Genomic DNA, 24,811 nt, shown 5'->3' on the forward strand with positions numbered 1-24,811 from the left:
AGCTCAGGCAAGCTACTGAGTTGGCAATACGTTTTGAGTATGTCTCCAGGGGAGGTGATGGACCTGGACTCCACAGAGAAAGGACAAGTAGAAGCTCTATCTATGGGACATCCAAGATTTTCCCCGTGTGTATCTTCCTTTTCTGGGTTCTAATCTGTATTCTTTTGCTGTAGTAAAACTATAAGTAGAAAAAAAAAAATTAAAAACCCAAGTTATCGTATACTACTGTTTATAAAGTACACATACGCAAACCAAAAATAAGGTATTTTAATTAAATGGAATTCCATGAAAGTAGCTAGGTAGACTTTATCATCACAACCTTATAAACCAAAAAACTGAATGTCAATAGGTTACTTATTTATACACAGTTATCAATAAATGCTAAACTGGAACTTAAAACCAGGTCTTCTAGATGTGTAAGGCCCTGGCCTCCTTCAATACCTTATTGAATTCACCAAAAAACTGGACTGCCCTCTGTAATATTTACTGGAAAATGATCACAATGTGTCTACACTGAGTGTCTCCACGGCCAACGAGTAAGACTAAACATCTCACTCCAAAGCCCTACCCATACCTAAAATTTAAAAGATATAAGCTACGCCTTTATTATAATATTATTATTAATAACACTAAAAAGCTCTTTAAACAATTAGAAACACATATATTTTTTTAATGAATACCTCTTTTTGGTACCTGTTTTGAAGAGAAAGTTAAAGAGCAAAAACAAAACAAAATAAAACATTATAAGCTATCTCTAGTGAAGAAGGAAGCAAAATCTTTTAAATGAATCCTTCTATTCAACCATTATTAAATCTATACACTTGAAAAACTCTCATTTGAAAGTAACTTAAAACAGCAGAAAATAAACGCTGAAGAATTATTCCTACATGACAGCAACCATAATGTTTAAAAGGAAAAGTCTTCCACCAATATCAGAAAATCTAGGTAATAAAGCTAGTATGTAAAAAATAAACAGAAAATAAAAAAACCCTGGGAAAAGGACACAGGAAGCTGTTCTTTTCCAATTCATTAAAAAAAAAAAAAAAAAAAACCACCTAAAATCCATTAGAGTTGGATTTTTTTTTAAATCAACACAATATTTCATTTATTTATTTCATAAGTTTAGCAAACAGCAAAAAATTCAGCAACATTTCAAACATAAAAAAGTCAAATGCTAAACTACTGAAAAAATTTTTTTACATAATTAGTAATAATGAGTACACACATAGGGTTCTGCAAAGCTAGCAACATACCAAGGATGCTTGGCTTCTGAATATATACCACAAAAACACACACACAAAAGCAATATAATTTATCTTTATAAAAATTAATGACAAGCAATAAAAAAGGATGTTCATAATAAAGACCTAACACATATGTTCACTACATATATCTTATACATTGAAATGCCACATCTTGTACCCTGAAATACCATGTGTAGAGGGCCAAGCAGAGTAAATCTAGGCTCATCAATGAGGCTAAGAATTATTTGAGAATTTAATGCTTATATTTAACATACTCAAAACTTTCTATATAGCAATCCCTAGATCCTAACAATGTATTATTCCACTATACATCTAAAAAGTTGAGTCTTCTTTGTTGTGAGTATAAAATGTTTGACCAGTATCAAAATTCTGGTAAAATATACATTGAAAGCATTGTCTTAGTGCATGTAATGTTTGGAGGCATTAATGAATGTGGGAGAAATAACAAGATTTTACACTAAGTTTCAGCTGAGCTTTATCAAACCAAACAGCTCAACTATAAGGCAAGAAAAACTAACCCCTTATGAGAGATTAGTGGGTCTTACCAAATCAAGATAAGAATTCAATCTTAGGGAAAAAAACTCCCCACATGAGCAGATCTGAAGCAGCAGGCACTGAAACGAACATCTGGAAATGACCTAATACGTTGATATTCAGCCACTGGTTCAGAAGCAACAATCTGTTGGCTATTTTATCTAATTAACATTTTAGAATCAGCAACAGTCCCCCAAACCTCAAATTAGAATATTTAATCTTCATTAAAACACATCCTTCTGTGCTATGTTAATACAACTACAGCCAAATCAAAGAAAGTTGAATTTCTCAACTTACTATGTATTTTTGTGTATGCTGGGAAACAACTTGAATTTTTTTTAATTTACTTGGGCTTCTGTTTTGGGGTACTTCAATTGAAGAGAAATTCATTTCACAGGACTACATCTTGCTAAAGCATTCTTTAGCATTGGTCCAAACATGAATTCCCTTTTTGCACATACTGATCTGCATGACTGCAAAGCTTAGGAAGACCTCCTTTAAATCACAGTTCTTTTGTTCTTTGAAGCATTCAATATCAGTCCAAGCATTAAATAGCAACCCAAGACAAATTCTCTCTTTCCAGATTTTTAGACTTAAGTTGTTGTTCTCCTTCACTTATTCGTTCTTCTAGCATCTTTATTCTGGCTTCTCTTTGCTCTGGAGTTTCTTGACCAAAGAGCTTGGTAGTCATTCCCTTCAAAGAAAATGTTCTCAAGGTCCCGGCAGCGAGTTCCTCACGTTGCTGCTTCTTGGATGCTAAGTCCTTAGCAGCCATCTCCAAGTCATACAATCCAGGTCAGGTTTCCTGCACACACCTGCAGTGCTTCTGTATGAAAAGGATACTCCTTTAACTGATCTGCATAATGTTCCTTATTTTCCAAAATAGCATCAACAGAGGATGCATGCACATCCATGTGATGACCAGCACTCTGCAGTCCATCACCCATCACAGTCCATCACTGTGGCACGTCACTCACTGAAAACGTGCCCATAATTTCCATGCACTTTATATACACTATGCAGTCAGTCTACTACTCGAGCTCTGACTCAAAGAAGATACGAGATGACAGACTGTAGTTCATCACTGCAGTGCTTTAATTCAGTAAATCTCTTGTCTGGGTTTTTCACTCTGAATGTTGCATTAAAGCATTTTCAACCTGAGTCTGCTTTCAGCTGAAATCCAGTTACATTTACAGTCTCCTTCCAGTTACAGCCCTCTGTTAAAAACAGAAGAGCCTGTCTCTACAAAGGATGGGATGTGAACCAATTCTGAAGAGGAAGTTTTCTAAATTGATTCCATGTCTGTCCACAAATTCAGGTCCATTTTGTCAGCAGAGAGTATATGCCAAACAAATTCTGCCCTTTTTTTCTGGTAGGGATGGGACAACAATATGTGAATAGTAAACTAAAAGATAGTTTCTCAACAACTCAGATTCACTATGCTGCCTCCACAGTGAGTCCGTTAGAACACTCTAATGATCACTATGTTCAACCAATCTTGTTTCAATGAGGTAAATAGTTGATGTTTCTTGCATGTTCATGGCATTTCTTCCAGCTCACTTTTCTGCTTCAGAAACACTAATTCCTATCTTCCTGAACCAAAATCAAATTTGTGTTACCCTGCCATCCCCAGGGCCCTCATTCCTTCCACGTCCTCATCCACCACAGACTCTAGCCCAGTGTTGCTTGGGGTGGCCCACAGGCTCAAGGTGTGCACGTTGTAAAAATTGCCCAGGGTCAGGAGCTGCTTGCTCCATGGCTACAGTTTGGCACAACAGACACAGTGTGACTAAGCTGCCATGCTAGGGTTGGATTTTATGGTTAAAAAATATTTCGTCACATACAAAGTCCTATGCTGTAACTTATATTCACATCACATTACTCAGCTCAGTTCAGTCGCTCAGTCGTGTCTGCCTGTTTGTGGCCCTGTGGCCTGCAGCACGCCATGCTTCTCTGTCCACCAACAACTCCCAGAGCTTGCTCAAACTCATGTCCATCGAGTCTGTGATGCCACCCAACCATCTCATCCTCTGTTGTCCCCTTCTCCTCCTGCCCCCAATCCCTCCCAGCATCAGGATCTTTTCCAATGAATCAACTCTTCGCATCAGGCAGCCAAAGTATTGGAGTTTCAGCTTCAAAATCAGTCCTTCCAAGGAACACCCATGACTGATTTGCTTTAGGAGGGACTGGCTGGATCTCCTTGCTGTCCAAGGGACTCTCAAGAGTCTTCTTCAACCCCACAGTTCAAAAGCATCTATTCTTTGGCACTCAGCTTTCTTTATGATCCAATTCTCACATCCATACATGACTACTAGAAAAACCACAGCTTTGACTAGACAGACCTTTGTCGTCAAGGTAATGTCTCTGCTTTTTAATATGCTATCTAGATTTGTCGAAGCTTTTCTTCCAAGGAGCAAGTGTCTTTTAATTTCATGTCTGCAGTCATCATCTGCAGTGATTTTGGAGCCCAAGTAAATAAAAAAGTCTGTCAATGTTTCCACTGTTTCCCCATCTATTTGCCATGAAGTGATGAGACCAGATTCCATTATCTTCTGTTTTCTGAACACCAAGTTTTAAGCCAGCTTTTTGATTCTCCTCTTTAACTTTCATCAAGAGGCTCTTTAGTTCTTCATTTTCTGCCATAAAGGTGGTATCATTTGCGTCTCTGAGGTTATTGATATGCAGTAATCTTTCTCCCAGCAATCTTGATTCCAGCTTGTGCTTCATCCAGCCTGGCATTTTGCATGATGTTCTGCATATAAGTTAAATAAGCAGGGTGACAAGATACAACCTTGACTCCTTTTCCTATTTGGAACCAGTCCGTTGTTCCACATCTGGTTCTAACTGTTGCTTCTTGACCTGAATACAGATTTCTCAGGAGGCAGGTAAGGTGGTCTGGTATTCCCAGCTCTTGAAGAATTTTATATAGTTTGTTGTGATCCACACAGTCAAAGGCTTTAACATAGTCAATGAAGCAGAAACAGATGCTTTCCCAGGATTTCTTGCTTTTTCTAGGATCCAACAGATGTTGGCAATTTGATCTCTGGTTCCTCTGCCTTTTCTAAATCCAGCTTGAACATCTGGATGTTCTCGGTTCATGTACTGTTGAAGCCTGGCTTGGAGAATTCTGAGCATGACTTTGCTAGATCATGAGTTGAGTGCAATTGTGTGGTAGTTTGAACATTCTTTGGCATTGCCTTTCTTTGGGATTGGAATGAAAACTGACCTTTTCCAGTCCTGTGGCCACTGCTGAGTTTTCCAAACTTGCTGACATACTGAGTGTAGCACTTTAATAGCATCATCTTTTAGGATTTGAAGCACCATATTATAGTTAAAGGAAAATAAGTATCTCAAATATCATAATATTTAAATTATGGGTAAGTACTATTTTTACTCTTCATTCTTTCCTATATAACCAAACACACAAAAAAACAAGCCAGTGTTTCAGATGGGTAAAGAACCCTTGATATGGTAAAAAAAAAAAAAAAAAAAAAATCAATCTTTTCTATTCAAAATCCAGCATTCTAGCATCCTCAGACTTCTGGGAAAGCTCCAAAGACACAAGTCGCCAAAAAAACACATTTTTCTTTTTTCATTTGAGGCAGAGAAGCAGATACCCTGTGAACACCAGCATGGCCCACCAGATGATATCTATCCTTACAGAAAAGCTAGACATACTAAAGACAGAAACCAAAAAGAAGTGGAGAAAAAAGAGAACAGAAGTAACAACAGTCATGGAAAGAGAAAGAATGTGGGAGGCTGGTGGAGAGAATCTCAGCAACACCACAAATTTTAAATTTTGAGGATCAGAACTATGAATCATCTTTTCAACACATTTAGGAATGCTGGGAAGGAAGGCCTGTGAATAATGATGCAGTGAAGACTAGTTATGTCCTTGAGAAAATTATTTAACACCTAAGCCTTTCCATAAAATGTAGATATATACCTACTTGTTTCATTGCAAAATAATCACAGCCATAGTATTAGCTAACACTTGCATGATGACACATGATTGGTATCTCTTCTTTGTAGTTAGAACATTAAAGATCTATTAGCAAATTTCAATTATAACAAGAGTATTGTTAACTACAAAACTATGTTATACATTAGATACCCAGAACTGATACACATTGTAGCTTCAAGTTTATAATCTCTGACAACAGTTCCCCTTGCCTATCATCCTCCAGAGGCTGGTAAGCACCCTTCTTTCTGTGAATTTGCCTTCTTTAGATTCCACATATAAGTGAGATCATGCAATACTCATGTTTCTCCATCTGGCTTATTTTACTTAGCATAATGCCCTCAAAGTCCATCCATGTTGTCACAAATGGTAGGATGTCCTCCTTTTTCATGGCTGAACAATATTCATATATATATACATATATATATACAAATTACACACACACACACACCCCATACTTCCTTTATCCATTCATTCACTGAGGACCAGTTAGGCTGTTTCCACATTTTGGCTATAGTGAATAACACTACAATGAATACAGAAATGCAAGGGAGTTCCCTGGTGGCCTAGTGTTTAAGATTTCAGGCCTTCACTGTTGTGGCATGAATTCAATCCCTCGTCGGGGAACTGAGATCCTGCAAGCCATGCAGCACAGTCCAAAAAAAAAAAAATGCAGATCTCTACCTGAGATATTGTTTTCATTTCCTTTGATTTCTTCAATGATCCACTGGCTCTTCAGTGGCTTACTGTTTTGCCTCCAATGTGTCTGTGTTTTTTGTAGGTTTTTTCCTGTAGTTGATTCTACTCTCATATCCTTGCGGTCAGAAAAGATGCGTGATATGATTTCAATATTCCTAAATTTACTAAGGCTTGTTTTATCGCCTAGCTAGCAATCCATCCTGGAGAATATGCCATTTACACTTGAAATGTGCATTCTGGTGCTTTCAGAAAGAATGCTCTATAAATATCAATCAAGTCCATTTTGTCTTATGTATTATATTTAAGGTCTGTGTTCCCTTACTGATTTTCTGTCTAGATGATCTGTCCACTAATGCATTAAAGTTGGTGCAAAAGTAATTTTAGTTTTGCACTGTTGAACTCTGCAATTTGATACTGGAATACATTCTTAAATGTGGTTATGTTATACATCATTTTAATGTGCATTTCTTGCTTTATGCTTTATTGCTACTGACTTATTACTTGCTGCTTATTTTATATTTATTTTAGACTAGGGAAATGATGTTAGACACAAAGCAAATTCAAGCAATTTTCTTATTTGAGTTCAAAGGAAAGCATTGGAGACAACTTGCAATATCAACAACACATCTGGCCCAGGAACTGCTAATGAACATACAGTGCAGTGGTGGTTCCAGAAGTTCTGCAAAGGAGACAAGAGTTCTGAAGATGAGGAGTGCAGTGGCCAGTCACTGGAAGTTGACAACGACCAACTGAGAGGATCAGCAAAGTTGATCCTCTTACAACTACATGAGAAGTTGCCAAAGAACTTAACGTCAACTACTGTATGGTCATTCAGCATTTGAAGCAAATTGGAAAGGTGAAAAGGTTCAATAAGTGGGTGTCTCATGAGCTGACCGAAAAGCAAAAAATAAATGTCGTTTTGAAGTGTCATCTTCTCTTATTCTACGAAACAACCATTAACTATTTCTAGATCAGATTGTGATGTGAAAAAATAAGTGGATTTCATACAACCGGTGATGACCAGCTCAGTGGTTAGACCAAGAAGAAGCTCCAAAGCTTCCAGAACAAACAGGAGGCAGAAAGTGCTTTCCAAGAATTTGTTGAATCCTGAAGCATGGATTTTATGCTCCAGGAATTAACAAACTTATCTCTTGCTGGCAAAAATGTGTTGACTATAATGGTTTCTATTTTGATTAATAAAAATGTGTTTGAGCCTAGTTATAACGATTTAAAATTCACTGTCCGAAATCACAATTACTTTTTCACCAAACTAATAAGTAGGGTGTTAAACTCCCCTACCATAATTGTCAATTTTTCCTTTTGTGTCTGTTAACATTTGCCTTATATTTACAATTGTTATATCTTCTTCTTGGATTGGCCCTTTGATCCCTATACAGTGTCCTTCTTTGTCTCCTGTTAGTCTTCATTAAAGTCTATTTTGTCTGATATAAGTATTTGCTACTCCAGCTTTCTTTTAATTTCCATTTGCATGGAATACCTTTCTCTATCCCTTCCGTTTCAGTCAGTATATAACTCTATACCTGAAGTTGGTCTTTTGTACACAGCATATGTATAGGCCTTATTGTAGCTATGCAGCCACCTATGTCTGTGGGTGGAACATTTAGTTTATTTACATTTAAGATAGTTATCAATATGTATATTCTTACTGCAATTTTGCTGTTTTAGGTCTTTTTTTCCCCTTTCTTCTTTTGTTCTCTTGTGATTTGATGACTATCACTAGTATTATGTTTGGATTTTTCTTTTTTGTCTCTACATATTTGATAGAGTTTTTTAGTTTGTGGTTATAATGAGATTTCTTTATAGCAATATATCAAGTTGCTGATCTCTTAATTTGAAATGCATTTTTAAGGCCCTATGTTTGCACTCTCCTCACTTCATGATTACTGTCTTTAATTTGTATCCCTTAACTGCTTATTGTGGATACAGATGATTTTACTGCTTTTGTCTTTTAACCACCCTACTAGCTTTGTGTGCAGATGATTTCCTACCTTTATAGTACGTTTACCTTTACTGGTAAGCTTTTTCATTTCATAATTTTCTTGTTCCTGTGGTGGTCTTTTTTTTCCCACCTAGGGACATTCCTTTAACATTTGTTTTAAAGCTGGTTTAGTGGTGCTGAATCCCTTTAGTTCTGGCTTGCCTGTAAAGCTTCTGATTTCACCGTCAGATCTGAATGAGAGCCTTAATGGGTGAAGTATCCTTTTGTTGTTTAGTCACAAAGTCATGTCCAACTCTTTTGTGACCTCATCGACTGTAGCCCACCAGGCTCCTCTGTCCATGGAATTCCCCAGGCAAGAATACTCGAGTGGGTTGCAATTTCCTTCTCCAGGGAATCTTTCCAACCTAGGGATCGAAACCACGTCTCCTGAGTTGGCAGGTGGATTTTTTTTTTTACCACTGAGCCACCAGGGACTCCCAAAGTATTCTTGGTTGCAGGTTTTTCCCTTCCCTTAAATATATTGTGCCACTCCCTTCTGGCCTGCAGAATTTCTGTTGAAAAATCAGCTCCCATAGTCTTATGGGAGGTACATTGTATGCTACTTGCTGTTATTTCCCTTGCTGCTTTTAATATTTTCACTTTAATTTTCTCAGGTCCTTTCTCTCTCTTTTCCTTCTGAGGCCCCTATAATGTGACTATTAATGTGCTTCATGTGGTCCCAGCGGTCTCTTTTTGTCTTTGTTCTATTCACTGGCAGTCATTTCCACTACTTTCTCTTCCAGCTCATTGATTTATTCTTCTGTATCATTTAATCTAATATTAATTCATTCTAGTGTATTTCATTTCAGTTATTGTATTCATCATCTCTGGTTGTTCTTTATATTTTCTGTTTGTTAAAAAAAAAAACTTCTAACTTCTCACTCCATGCATCTATTCCCCTCCCAAGTTCTTCGATCATCTTTACGATCACAACTCTTTTTCAGGTAGACTGCCAATCTTCACTTAAATTCTTCTTCTGAGGTTATATCTTATTTGTCTAGAACATATTCCTATGCTGCCTCATTCTGTCTAATCTGCTATCTGTATTTTTATCTATGTGAGAGGTCAGTGACGTTTCTCCACCTTGGAGAAGTGGCGTTCTCTAGGAGATATCCTATGTGTCCTAGCAGTGTCATCACCTAAGCTATACGCTCTCAGCATTCCCCTTAAGAAGGCTGCATGGGTCCTTCAGTTATGGTGGGCTGGTTATGTGGGAAGTCCAGTAGACTTGGTTGGCCTCTAATCCAGTTGGTTGCCAGGCCCTGTCTTGTTCAGATGCTGCTGGCTACTATTTAGTGGTACCCGGTCACAAGGCGGCTGGCTGTAGAATCCTAGGGGGCCCTGGAGCTAGTGCTGGCTCGCTACTGAGCAGGGTTACGGTTTTGAAGACTCTGGAGCTATTGCCCACCCACTGGCAGATGAGGTCAGATCCTGGGGTTAATGCCAGACTCCTGGCAGGCAGAACTAATTTCTGGAGTCTGGCTGCAGCATCCAGGGATCCCAGAGCTCATTTCTGGTCCTGAGGTGAGGGGAGGCCAGCTCCTAAAACAGCTGTGTATGGTGTCTGGGGCGTCCAGAAGGCTGTGTTGGCCTGCTGTGGTCAAGGCGAGGGCACAAATCGTCCCAGAGTAGGCTGGCTTGCTTCTGCTGTCTCTCCCCCATTGGGTGAGGCTAGTCTAGAGGCTAGTACAGGCTTTCTGGTGGGAAGAGTTGGTGCCTGCCCACTGGTGGTTAGAGCTGGTTCTTGGCCCTTTGCTGGATAGGGACATGTCCAGGGGCATGTCTAGAGGTGGATATAGGGTCAAGAAGTCTTTAGAGAGCCTGTCTGTTGATGGGTGGGGTTGTGTTCCTGCCCAGTTTGTTGTCTGGCCTGAGGAATCCCAGCACTGACCCCTGCAGGCTGCGGAATGGGGCCAGATCTTCGTGCCAATGAGCCAAGATGGTAGCAGCCAGCAACAGTGTTCGTGTATTTGAATGCTCCCCAATGTCGCCACCCGTGTCCAGGTCTCCAGGGTGAGCCACAGCTGCTCCCTACCTCTCCAGGACCAGCAGGTAGGTCTTGTACAGTCACCTATCAAACTATTTCTTTTGCTCTGCGTCCTGGTATGCATGCGGTTTTGTGTGCCTCCTTTAAGAGTGAAGCATCTATTTCCCCCACTTCTGTGGGCCTTTTTTGCAATTAAGTGCTGCTGGTCTTCAGAGCCAAATGCTCTAGGAGCTTGTCTTCCTGGTGCCAGAACCCCGGGCTTGGGCGCCTGATGTAGGACTCAGACTCTTACTCCTGTGGCCGGACTTCTGCAGTACTATCATCCTCCATGGGTTGCCGACCTGGCGGGTATGGGATTTTATTATATCGTGAGTCCATTCTTCCTACTTCTCTCGCTGTGGTTCCTTCTTTTTGTCTTTAGTTGCATAAGATCTTCTCTGGTAGATCCCACTCTTTCTCATCAATGACTGAAAATTACAGAAAATTGATAGAAAACTGTGATTTTGCTATGCTTATGAGGAGATGGGTTTAGGGTCTTTCTACTCTGCCATCTTGGCCTTTCCTTGGTATAAGCAAGTGGCCATATGGGCAAATGAAAGCATCCTGACAGACAGACGCTGCACTCCTTCCAGTGTTGACACACAGGATGAATTTTGTGGCTAATGGGAAGCAGTTTCTGATAAAAAGAAGCTTAAGCAAGGCTAAAGGGGTGCAGAGCTTCCTTGCACTCTCGGAGTTGCCATGTGTTCACCCTGTTTTCATTGACTTTGCTTATATACGTAGAAGTGGACTGCTAGATAATATGATAGCTATTGTTTTGTTTTGTTTTTTGTTTTGAGGAATCCCTATACTGTTTTCCAATTTACATTCTCACCAACTGCATAAAAGCGTTTCCTCTTCTCTATACACTCTCAAACATTTGTTATTTTTTGTTGACAGCTATTTTGACTGGTGTGAGGCAATAGCTCATTGTGGTTATGATTTGCATTTCTCTAATCATTAGCAATGTTGAGCATCTTTTCATGTACCTATTAGCCATCTGTATGTCTTCTTTGGAAAAATTCCTATTCAGGTCTTCTGCCTGTTTTTTGATATTGAGGTGTATGAACTATTTATATATTTTGTATATTAAGTCCTTGTTGGTCATACCATTTGCAAATATTTTCTCCCATTTTGTAGGTTGTCTTTTTATTTTCTTAATGGTTTCCTTTGTTTTGCAAAAGCTTTTAAGTTTAATTAGGTCCCACTTGTTTATGTTTGCTTTTATTTCTTTTTTAGTGTCTTCTACATGTAGTATCATGTAATCCAAAAAAGTGACAGTTTTACTTTTTCCTTTCCAATTTGGATGCTTTTTATTTCTCTTCCTTGCCTAATTGCTCTGGCTAGGACTTCCAATATTACGTTGAATAAAACTGGTTAAGACTGGGCATCCTTATCTTGTTCCTGATCTTAGAGTAAATGCTTTCAGCTTTCTGCCCTTGACAATGATGTTGGCTGTTGGCTTGACAAATATAGCCTTTATTTTGTTGAGGGATGTTCCTTCATGCCCACTTTGTTGACTTTTTATCAAACTATATTAAAATCTGTCCAATGCTTTTTCTGCATCTAGTAAGATGCTGCTATGATTTTTATCCTTCATTTTATTAATGTAGTGTATCACACTACACTACCAATCAGCATCACCCTGATTGATCTGCAGATACTGCACCATCCTAGCATGCCTAGAATAAATCCCACTTGATCATGTGCTGATGAATTTGATTTGATAAATTCTGACTAAGATTTTTCATCTATCTTCATCAGAGATATTGGCCTGTAATTTTCTTTTCTTATAATGTCCTTGTCTGGTTTTGGTATCAGGATAATGCTAGTCTCATAAAACAATATTGGAAGTGTTTGATCCTCTTTTATTTTTTTGGAAGAGTTTGAGAAGTATAGGTATTCTTAAATGCTGGGGATAACTCATCAGTGAAATAATTTGAGAAAATTATTTAACTTCTGAGCCTTTTATATAGAATGGAAATATACTTACCTACATCATGGAATTTTTATATGAACTAATAACAGAAGAAAATATATAATATATTATCAAGAATCAAGTAATTATACAATAAATGTTAGGTCTCTCTTAGGTCACTTCCAAAATAAAAGCATATTCTCTCAAATACACACCATCTGAATATTCATTCCCACTCAGCTATTGTCAAGATGAAAAGGCATACAGTAAATACTAATTTTAGCATAACCTGTGGAAATAATTCTATGAGAAAACTGCTCATTTACTCTGCTGGCTACTTTCAAGTTATGGTTACTTAAAACTGAAGATTTTAATGCAGCAAATTACCCCCATTAGGTATGATAGTAAAGAGTAAAAGCACTTTACTAGACAGTCTATCTCATCCACTTTGTAATTCCTCTTAAATTAATTTTAGAAATACGACAAACCTTTGATGCAGCAGCTGCTGAAGAACTTGAGGGTGAAGTGTCTCTCGATGTTTTCAAAGGCTGAACAGGTCTTTCTTTACCTATATAAGAAAATATAAAATGCAATTTTCTAGCTCATTTGTTTTCAACTAGACTGATTCTGTAAGAGAATAAATAAAGGACAGCGGTCATATATTTATTTTAGTACTGAAATCTTTATTACATTATTAAATTGAATTTGTTAATATCTAAATCTCTCTTAGAGGCTGGGCACCATTGAAAATTTCAAATAACCTAGAACCAAAGGACTGTACACATTATGGCAGTCTAGGTCATATCAGTGCCACTTAGCAAACATGGAACAACAAAGAAGACTTAAGGAAAGGCAAAACCATTTTAAAATCATAAATGCTCCCTCTTCCAAATTCTGAAAAGCTAACTTTTAATGCATCACACACAATAAAAATCCAATGGAGGTTATTATATAAATACTACAAAAGAGAATTAGTTAACTGTTAGCTAATAATGCAGAAGCTCAAGATAAAGACACGTAGGAATTTAGCAGGTATTCATGAAATGTTTAAAGAAATAAAAATAAAAACTAGAACACTGTAATACAGCACTAATCCACTACCTGATATAAGTGCTCAAATATATACTAAATGATTAAAAATAAATCCATATGAAATAAAGTCACTAGCCTTTATCTTTAGACACTCCCAAAGTGCTCTATGTATATATTATTGTTTTTATGGAAATTTAAGCCAGAAAATAAATTTAAACATTACTTTAGTCAGTTCAACAACAGCAAAAAAACAACAAAAAAGGTTTAGCTAAACATAATTTTTAAAATAACAGTGAGCTGTTACTAATAGAAAAACATTTCATTAAATTGACTATGTGTCAAATGTAATATATATCCTCTGCTTTCAAGGGCTAGGAAACTTTAACTATGGGGAGAAGAAAAAGCAACACCAAGTTTGGAGTGGCACAGAAATTGGTCAAGGTTGGATAGTAGTTTAAGGCCAGGAAAGCAGTCAAGAGCAAAAGCAGAGACAAATGACCTTCAAACTGAAGCAAAGCCAGCTTCAGTCAAAAGGCCTCCTGAGTTCTTCCTGCTGTGGTCACGATAGCTAAGGACGGACCTGGAGGCTCAAGGGCTTCCAACCACCTGGAGAAGTAGTAAATAACATCTCTTTCCAATGTCCTAAAGACCTGAAAAAGCTTTCTCAAGACACCCCTACACCTCTCCTCACCCACAACATGTGGCAGTGTATGAAGATATTTTTGATCATCTCAAATGGGTGAGTGTTATTGGCACATGACAAAGAGAGGTTAGGGATGCTGCTAAACATCCTACAAATGCACAGAACAGACCTCCACAATAAAGAACGATCCAGCCTCAAATGGTAATAGAGCTGAGGTTGAAGACTCCCCTACTATAGGTACAGTACTCCAACTCTGAAGCTCCAATAGTCTTTATAAAGACAGAATTCTAGAATCTTTTAACTTGTGGTACCATTAAGAGAGTTTCATACTAAGCAAGTTTAAAAGTTCTTATAGACCTTAAAAGTCAAAAGTAAAAGGATACCAATCATCACTGTAACCCCAAATGACTAAGAACATGGTTTATTTAGTCATTCCCTACTGAATTTCCACTGTACATGGCAAATCCCACATCATAATATGACAGTGTCAGTCTATCCCATCACATCTAAAGCTCCTAGAGAAGCTTTTTTTTTTTTTCTGAATACCCAAGGCCTGCCTTTAAGAAAAGAGTAGTTGCTCAAAAATTGGTGAAGAGATGAATTATTTTTCTACCCTTAGGACACAATGACCTCTTCAGTGTATTCAGATAAATATTTCCTTCAAAGATGAAGGACCAATCAGTACAGCACACTATGTTAATTAAAAGCATAGTTACAGGCTCAATTCTGGCACACAGCAGCTAAACATAGCCACAAAAAAAAAAAAAAAAGAAAAGAAAACCTTTCACAAGCAGCTGTTAACCTCTTATTTAGCATTTCCCTCACAAATAAAACATCAGCACTAGAGGTACGCCAAGTATGATGTCAAAGTGTTGTCTTAGGAGCTCTCATCATTTTAGCTGCATGAGGCTAATTTAAGCAGATTTCAACCAATCTCACTGTGCGGAAGCAAAGGATCACTGAAGGACAGAGCAGTGGTTGATCAAATGTCAACATATATTCACATATACCAGGTACATGAAGGGGAAGGACAGGCAAGAAGCAAAGGATAAAAGAAAAAGGATGATACAGATGGCAGCAGAGAAAGCACGAAAACAATAAATAGAAATGTCCTGACCCTACTGCTGTTAGATTCTACCTGCCAGTGTCTCTTCTACAGATCTCAACCTCCTCTGAGGCGGCTGTTTCTAACCAGGAATAGGCGAGCTTAGACAACAAACCCACTTATCTACCCAAATCCTACTACGTGAGCCTGCTGTTGTTCAACTCTGGTTCCCATAGTAGACTAACGGAAGAATTTATACACTTACCCATTTCTATAACCACTATCAATTATAACCCCCCACCCTTCACAATCCCAAATCAAAATCTAGCTCAAAACTCACCTCTTTCTGGCTTTCCTTCATTCTGCCGTTTGTAGCAGGCACCAGCACGCACGGGCTCTAGGGAAAGGTGGGCAGGGAGGAATTAACACGGGCACCTCTGTGCCCAGGAGGAACAAAAGGACCCAGAAGTAGGAATAACGAGAACAGGAACTTCTGAGCATTTGCTGGTAACCCTAACATCTTTCCTACCCTGTCTTCCAGTTGGGCTGCCTGAGCAAATACCACTAAAGAGAAATAAATGACAAAATAGGAGAAAAACTCTGTTAAGAATCGGTCCAACAATGGTGGATGAAAACGAGGCTAACCAAGGATAGCATGGCCAGAAAGTAACGAAAAAAGGACCATATAATTAGACACCAAAAGTTAAAGACAGGTATCACACATCTTACTCATCAGTATAAGCACCTAAACTAGTCTCCTCCATAAAGTAAATATATAAAGGATTAAAAAATGACACCAAAAAATCAAGAGCAAAAGATTAATCACCCCTAGAAATCAAAAAGACACCTGAGAAAGTTTTCATGGTACATCATACCAGTTCCCTGGTCATACGATGACTATCTGCAAGGAGTTGTTCTGACTTGTTCTCAACAGGTAGCCTATTACAAGTTCTTACTATTTTGCCATTTGCTTTCATGCCTTTGTACTTCTCTGTCATCCGGTATCTTCTTACCTTTCTCTCTCTTCTTTGTTGGTTACTACTCCTTAAATATGAATGTTCCTCCTATCCTCAATCTTTCTTGTTCTGTTATTCTTATTTGGCTCCAATCAATACTAAGAAAACAAGACAAATGTCTCTCACTCTTTTCACTCGTACTTCTGTATTTCTGACGGACAGAATGCTACTCTGTAGGTGCTTGGCAATTACCTCAAATTCATCTTACATGTGATCTTAGTAAGCAGAAACTAACCCCTACCTGACCATGTGGCAGCAGGACTCAATACATTCCTGTCTTTGCTGTGACTTGCAAAAAAAAAATAATAAGTTTTAAAGTAGGATGAAGGAAAGAAACTAGGAAAGAAAATTCTCAAGTTGGCAATATGGAAATCAAAATCCCAGTTAATATATTGGTGAGTGAAAGAATAAATGGTGAGGAAGAAAATGAACAAGAGTTTCAAATACTGGTTCCACAGACTATAAAGTTCTTCCCATGCAGGTGAAATAAAAGTCTAAGAAGCAGCTCAGTGTTCCAACAAACACCTAAAAGTCTGTAAGAATTTAACAATATTCACTGTCTCTTTGAATATAGTAGCTGTAAATGTGATAATCTTTCAGAAACATACTTTCTTGCTCATGTGTTCTGACGAAAGCAATGATAAACTTAACCAGACTCATCCAATCAGGCATTATTAATTACTGATAACTCATACAGGAACAAAATACTTTGCTAGGGAAAAAAATTTTAAAGTATCGCTGGAGAGATAATAAACTTAGGGCTATATCTTGCAAACTATTAAATGCTTGGTACAGTGCCTGATGTAAGAGTAAAATTAGATATTTCTTAAAGTCTTACCAATAAAAAATAAACAAGAGCACTGGTAGTACATTAATCTCTCCTTTGATACCTGAAGCTTTAAAAGAGAAATTAAGATATGAACAAATGAAGATGTGATGATTACAAAGATGCTAAGGAAATCATTTCTCTGAATCATAAATGAAGATGTGCAAATTTGGGGCTCTCGGTTAGGAAGAACATGATTTCTCAGCGATCTACTTGTTTATTCAAGAAGTTATGAAACAAGGAATTCCTTGGCAGTTCAGTGGTTAGGACTCCGTGCTTTCACTGCAAGGGGCAAAGGAGTGATCCTTGGTTAGGATCCCACATGCCACGTGGCATGGCCAAAAAAAAGCCATGAAACAGAAAAACGGAGGAAACACGAGAAAAATGATCCTTGTGGTAAAGACACCAAAAAACTACAGAAAAGACAACCAAACAACCACAGAGGTAGAAAAAGCTCTATACCACTACTGCTTCCCCAAAATAACCAACTTTTGGAGTAAGAGATCCAACCAGTTAAAATTAAGACATATTAACTATGAACACATGAAAGTGAATTTCTGAAAAGTACCGAAGTGTGCTACACTGGTAGAACATACATGCCCTAAAACAGGGATGCTATATATGTCTACACACATGAAAATGTCATTATTTGACTACTGCTTCAGAACCTCCATCATTCAGGTAGGTGCCAGGAAAGCTATAGTTGACCTCCTAGGATTCACCCAGAAAACTCACAGCCAAAGCTCTCTGTAATTAAACTACAGGTTCTCAGACAAAAAGAATATACTGTAGAATCTAATTCAATAGCACATTCACAGCTTGGATCAGTTAAAGAGTCCAAGATTAAATTCCACATGAAACAGCTCATCCCAACAATACTTTTCTACTTTCATCCTCCCAGCAACTTCTGCCCACTCTTCAGGTATCACCTAAAATGTCTATTCCCATGAAATGACCTGTCTCCTTCTCTAGCTATAAACTCAGAGGGCGAGGACTGGATCTGTCTTGCTTGGCAATCTTTTATGTAAAGTACATTTTTGTTGAATGACTTTACGAATTTTGTTGTTCAGTTGCCAAGCGGGGTCCGACCCTTTGTGACCCTGTGGACTGACGGCAGCACGCCAGGCTGCTCTGTCCCCCACTATCTCTGACTTTACTCAGACTCATGTCCACTGAGTCAGTGACGCCATCCAACCAGCTCGTCCTCTGCTGCCCCCTTCTCCTTTTGCCTTCAATCTTCTCCAGCATCAGGATATTTTCCAATGAGTCAGCTCTTCACATCAAGTGGCCAAAATATTTATGAGTATTGAACACAAATAAAGTAACTTTCAAGCTAAGAAACAACGGATAAGAAAATAGGTTCCTACTGTGTAATAAACATGATCTGAAGGTAAAGCCTACTTCCATGTTCCCATTATTACTCTACACCTGCACAGAAAAGCCATCTTTCTAAAGGCAGAATTAAATCTCTAAATTTTATTGGAATTTCAACTATTATCCAAAAATTCACATGGACTTCCAAATTCATTCATAGCAAAAGGTCTTAAAATGTGTCTTCTTTCTTGTTAAACTGAAGTTTAATAATAGAGTCTAATTTCCAAACATACTCTTCTCGAAATAGTATTTTTAACTCCTGTTAAAAAATTATCAGTTATCATGGAAGACGTGTTTTCAAAATTAAACACTGATTAATATTAAGTCTTTCTTTAAAATATCTTCCATTCTTAATAATGGCTGCTGATTTCAAGAAAATAAGGGAAGACTGAACCCAAAGTCAGAGCTATTATAAAATCAGATACAGACCAATAAAAGCAGTAAACCTGTAAATCTTCCACAGTAATGACATCTAAAAAATTCAACCAAAATATCACATGGTGGTAGTGGTTTAGTAGCTAACTCGTGTCTGACTCTTGCAACCCCATAGTCTGTAGCCCACCAGGCTCCTCTGTCCATGGGATTCTCCAGGCAAGAATACTAGAGTGGGTTGCCATTTCCTTCTCCAAGGGATCTTCCTGACCTAGGAATCAAACCCGGGTCTCCTGCATTGCAGGCAGATGATTTACCAACTGACCTATGAGGGAAGCCTGATTTATATATGAGCATCACTGGTAAATCTGACATTAACCTGCAGCAAATGTTTAGAATGAATTAACAAAGAGTTTGTTAAGTACATAGAGGATCATCCCTAGGAATCACAACAGATTTACACAACAAAGCAAAGCAATCTTTATGTCATTGTTTCCAAAGAGGAAATGCTTTGTGATTCTCAAGTGGAAAAGAAAAAAATATGGGGAATCACAACTGGCTGAGTAATAGCAAATCATTTAGATACATGATCCACAGAGGGATGTGCCTAGAGGTTTCTGTATTAGGACTTATGCTACTCAAATTAATTATTAATGATTAATACAAAACATAAAGTATACTTCATTTATGGATAAAACAAAACTGCTTTTATCTGCTGCTATACATAGAGTCACTAAAGAGATTTTAAGACCTTTATGGAAGAGAATTGTAAGCCAAAGTTAATTAAATGAAATACAGCATTCCTAGACTATTTTTTAATGCATTAACAAAATGCATTATACAAAAAGTATAAGCTGTAGGTTTTTGTTTTTTTTTTTCTTCTTCATATTATTATATGTGAAAACATCCTAGATTGCAGTTGCCTGCAGTTTCAATAAGGGCCGGTAACACAATATGGTTGACAAAAGTTCACTTCTGGCATCACAACTTAAAAGGAATAGAAAGAAAATTAGGAAAGTAAAAGGTATGAAAACCATGTCTAATAAAAGGAAGCACTGAAGGAAGTAAATATATTTAAATCTGGAAAAAAAAATCAAAGAGATTATGATGGTACTTTTCAAATCTGCAAAAGATTCCAACATAAAAAGAAATATCTTTATGGCTCTAAGAAAAATAACTAGTATTAAGTAGCTGTTACAAGAAAAGGTTTTAATTTTTTTTTTTAATGAGTTATATAAAAAAAGGAAAGACTGGCCTGTAATGTAGAAAGCTTCAAGGGAAGTACTTTAACAAAAAGTCTCCCATACTGATATGGGAGACTCTGGTGTTATTATTAACACTATTATCCTAAACAGAAGGTAAGTAGCAAAAGTATAAGATAGGAAAACAATGGGATTCATCAGAGAGAGGGGGAAAGAAAAAGGAAATAAATATCTAAGAGAGAGCTGACAAACAGGGAAAGTCTGGTTATATTACTCAGAATAAAAACAAACTTCAAGGAAAAATATAAATGGTATATACAACAAAACAATTTTAACTATAATCATATAATAAACAAGGGAAAAGGAAATGAGGCTAACCAGGACAACCTATACTGTTAGCACGTAAATATGAACAATAATAAGGAAAAAAATATTGTCATATATCATAGTCACAGCTATGATCAGGTTAGTTCACTTAAGTTATCGGCAGAAAATTCTTAAATGTGAACACAAGACGCAGACAGTTTGATTTACGAAGATAATCAGCCTATGGCAGTACAAAATTCTATAGGATTTAACTCAAACACTAAGAAAAAATTTAACTAAATAACATGTATGGACATGTGTGCACAAAACAGGAAATAAGCAACTGAGAGGAAAAAGTAGCAATCATTGTGACTTATAATTAAGCACATAAGAGATATAGTAGATGCACAGAATTATGAAAAATTAGTCCTAAAACGATTGCCATGGACAAACTATTAGTGATCATTAAAATGAGTAAAATTTGTCTGAAAAGTATGAAAAGAAGCAAAACATTGTATGTTAAAAAAAAATTAACAAAATGAGAGCATACGGAATAAGAAAATTATTTTTACCTGTTACTTACAGAAACATTTAAAATCTTTGTCAAAATTTCAATTTCCACTGGAAAACTAAATTAACCCACTACTGGTAGATTAGCCCAGTTTAAGTGACTGATAATTAAGGACCACATTTCTCAGCTCTCTTTTTTATTTTTTGAATAAATGCAAGGTACAATCAATATTTGGGAGATTTATATTGAAAGCAAAAACCAGTACCACAAATATGTAAAATAACAATTACTTTTTCCATTTATTGTTTAAAGTAAGACTTTGTTAACTTTTTGGAAGATTATCTCGTGTAACTGTCCTGAAAACTATTTAATGAAAGGAGTAAAGAAAACCATTGTAACAGTTCAGCCCCAATAGCTGAGGAATCAACCAAAGCAATCTGTTAAGAGAACATTCCCAAGAAAAAAAAAAAAACAACTTTTTTTCTTGACTGAAGAACTTCACTTTCAAAGTAAATGACTTAAGAAAATAAACATGAAGGCATTAACAAAGTTGTATACTCTATTTCATTCAATTCACACCAGATTTTAGTCTTCGAATTTTCTGTTATCTTTCCATCATTGCAAGATACTAAACCTATGAGACCTGAAAGGATGGGAAAAGCACATCAGAGACACACAGACTGCAGCATCACATTGTGGCTCCATACTGCGTCTCAAGATTTTAGAGTTTTGGCCACTACCTACCAGATCAAATGCAGATTGAGGGTATCTCCCTAGAAATATCTTTTAGAGGAAAAAAGGAAAAACAAGGCTAATTCACCAATAATTTAAATAACTTAACAGCTTCACTACAAGATCTAAGGAAGGACCTCCAGCTTCCACTTTACTAGTTTTGTTTAAAAGACTTCAAATCTGTTTCTAAAGACACTGTCTTCCTCTTAACCAAATTACTAATAGATCTGGATTTAAGTCATACACGTCTAAAAACATATGTCCCTAGAAGGTATCTGGCTAATTTTGGATATTTATGTCTGTGCATGTGAGCACACATTAGACTTAGAGGCTAAGTCTTGAAGGGTGAGGGGAGGAGGAAGGAAGTGAAGGAAAGGAGAAGTTACCAAACTTTTAACAGTGAACTCCACAGTAAAACTTTCAATTACCTGGAACTAGTCCAAGAATATTTTAAGCAATCAGGCATGTGCTAAGTGACTATAGTTGTTTTAAAACCTTCAAATGGGATTCTTACCTTCTGCAAGGCCATTCATACACATATATCCAAAATATGTTTTTTGGAAGCCCCACTCTACCTAGCTCTGGAAATAGCAGACAAGTGATAAATGTTTGTTAAATACAGGAATCCAGCAACAGCTACAATGGAGACAATCTAATGATCTTAAGCGAAGATTGTTAAACTAAAAATCTTATTATTTGAAAAAAAAAAAAAGTTAAAAGGAAGGAAAAGAAAGAATAAATTTCTGATTTCTGTATGTTGGCTTGTAATTCCTTCCACCCAGAAGATACTTCTCTACTTGTACAAGTCTGAAATAAAAGATGAGCCTAAATGTCATTTCCTCCATGGCATGTTCTTCCATCCCCAGAATGAGAATCTCTTACCTAGACTTGGTTATGTCATGTTAACTCATTTACAAAGTATCAAGTCTTACATCAAAGTTATACTTTACATGTCACATTTATATATTGATAAACTTGCTATTAGTTGCGGGAAAATACATATACATTCTAATTCCTTGGTGACAGGGACACTGTTCTAACATAACACCCTCAATATAGAAGGCATGAGGAACTGTTTTGTGAATGAGCGCAACTGCAGGTGGTAGGGTCTAGAATGGTAACACAGGAAAATTTTACCTAGGAAAGTGGCTTCATTTATTTATTCCAACCAATACTGAGCAACTGGGCCAGGGCGGCATGCACTGAATGCCATGCATGTCTGGGTACTTCCAATTTAAAAAAAAAAAACAAACTGGAGGTTGGCAAAGAATGAATCGAAGGTAGGTTTTAGCTCTAAATTCTGTAAGGCTATACCTTATATTTAGGGGAACCACTAATGTTTTTCATGAAAAATATAAATGATTTCCCCTAGTGACAGAAGGTTAAAGGAGGTTGGATCAACCCAGGAATTAGCAGAACATATAGGAGTGTGTGACACGCCAACATGATTACAAACACACCTCCTCTACACTGAAGAATTAGAAGTGAAATATCATGCGGACTGCAACTTGAAATAGTTCCAAGATGTGTTATGACATTCATTATACTAGTCTACTTTTCTGTAAGTTTGAAAACTTTCAAATAAAGAGTTAAAAATAATATATATATATATATATATATATCTAATAACACATATAAGGCTATCTGACTCAGTATATTCTGACCACTGGAGGCTGCAAAAAAAACAAAAAGGAGAACTCTTAAAAATACATACTTCTGTGTTGAGACTGATGGAAGGAGTAAGTTTTGCTTCTTTCTGGAGAGTAACTCCTACTGCTGACACTGGAGCCAGATCTGCTGTGTGGAGAATCCTTTCGGCCTACAGGCGATTCTCTGAAAAAAGGAGTGTCTCTTTTATGAGGAGACCGGTCTCTCACATAATGGGAGGAGTAGAAACCTTTTCTTCTGAAGCTGTCTCTCATGTCCCTTTGAAGTAAAAATAAATAAGTTAATTGTATCTTGTACTCTCTATACATAAGAACAAACAGCAAAAGCTCTGATTATAAGCCACTCTTTCTGTTGTAATTTTTGTTCCCTTCTACAACCACCTACCTTCTGAAATCAGTCAATAAAATGAAGCTTTATCAGTGACATATGATTTAGAATGCAGCATTTTTTTAGTTTGGTTAACCAGGTGGTTATGTGCAAAAGTTACTTATTTTAAGCAAGCACAAAAATTTATACATGTGAAAAACATAGTCATATAGTTTCTACTTCTGTTTGAAAGTAACAACACGCCACACAGCTACTACTCTCTCAAAGACTCCTAAAAAATGCCAAAGATCTCCCCAGTGAGACAGTTCTTGGCCTATTATCCTCATCTGAGCATAGCATTCAACATTTTTCAACTGGTGCGATTTCCCACTACCCTGCCCCATGGTAATCTGGCAGCGTTTACAGACACTTTTGTTGTTACAATCGCAAAGAAGGGAATGCAACTGGTAGCAGGATGCTACCAAAATGCTACTATGCCCAGAACAGCTCCCACACACACAGAGTAAAAACCGATGCAATCCAAAGTGTTAACAACGTCAAGGCTGAGAAACCATGGTATATACTTATTAAATCCTTGCTCTCTGAATTTATAACAGATTGTTGCCCATCTCTAAATACCAACTTTTTAATATCACCTTTACTTAAACAAATTAAATTGCCTTATTAAGCAATATCATCAACTCAAAGCAGAAAGCAAGCCCAAGTAATAAAGACTTATAAAGCAAAACTATCATTAAAACATCAAAGCAAACTAAAATTAATAAAACTATTGAGACACAAGTTTCTATTTAAAAGAACACTTGGAGTCAAACAGGTTTTAACTGAAGATTTAGCAAATATACCTCCATACTGAAATTAAAGAACATTACACTCTAGACAGAAGAATGACAAAAAGATGAGCCAACTGCCATGAAATTTCAAATGCTCAGAAAATAATTTCAGCATACTGACTGGTAGTCCTTAATATGTAACCAGATTGTTGTCATTAACTATTAATACTCAAACTATATTGTCTTTACAGATACAATGAAGCTCCTCTGTGCAGAAGTAGAAAACAATTAAAACTCATTGTGATAAATGAACTCAGACAAAATACTAATACTGAAATAAGCCACTAAAACTATAGGAGTCATAGCAAAATCACTGAAAGCTGAAGTAAGTAGCTATATATGTATTACACAGATTTTAGGAACTACCAGGTGCTGGGGACCCAAAGGTGAACCACATATATGTGGTGTGTGAGATGGTGGATGCCAAGATGATGTCAAATTCTGGCACAGGGGATCACTGAAATGAGAAAGCAGACCTGAGAAATAGCTAAGAGTGGGACAGCCACATTTAGATTCAATCATGCT

The 24,811-nt window shown here is 37.0% G+C and overlaps 1 protein-coding gene and 1 pseudogene across 7 annotated transcripts in view; both read right to left on the bottom strand.

Annotated features, from left to right (window-relative positions):
* PPHLN1 (periphilin 1) overlaps positions 1-24,811 on the bottom strand; it is a 154,130-nt gene that overhangs the window by 64,896 nt on the left and 64,423 nt on the right. For 5 of the 7 annotated variants that reach the window (XM_061129690.1, XM_061129722.1, XM_061129714.1 and 2 more), the window contains 3 exons: positions 23,176-23,387; positions 15,463-15,519; positions 12,891-12,970 (listed from right to left, as the gene is read on the bottom strand). In XM_061129690.1, the coding sequence (XP_060985673.1) occupies positions 12,891-12,970; positions 15,463-15,519; positions 23,176-23,387 (349 nt within the window). The remainder of the gene's footprint in view (positions 1-12,890; positions 12,971-15,462; positions 15,520-23,175; positions 23,388-24,811) is intronic. The other 2 variants (XM_061129685.1, XM_061129707.1) reach the window with 1 other exon arrangement.
* Positions 1,530-3,753, bottom strand: LOC133042428 (sorting nexin-4-like; annotated as a pseudogene).

The sequence above is a fragment of the Dama dama genome, chromosome 3 (genome assembly GCF_033118175.1).
Source record: "Dama dama isolate Ldn47 chromosome 3, ASM3311817v1, whole genome shotgun sequence".
NCBI lineage: Eukaryota > Metazoa > Chordata > Mammalia > Artiodactyla > Cervidae > Dama > Dama dama.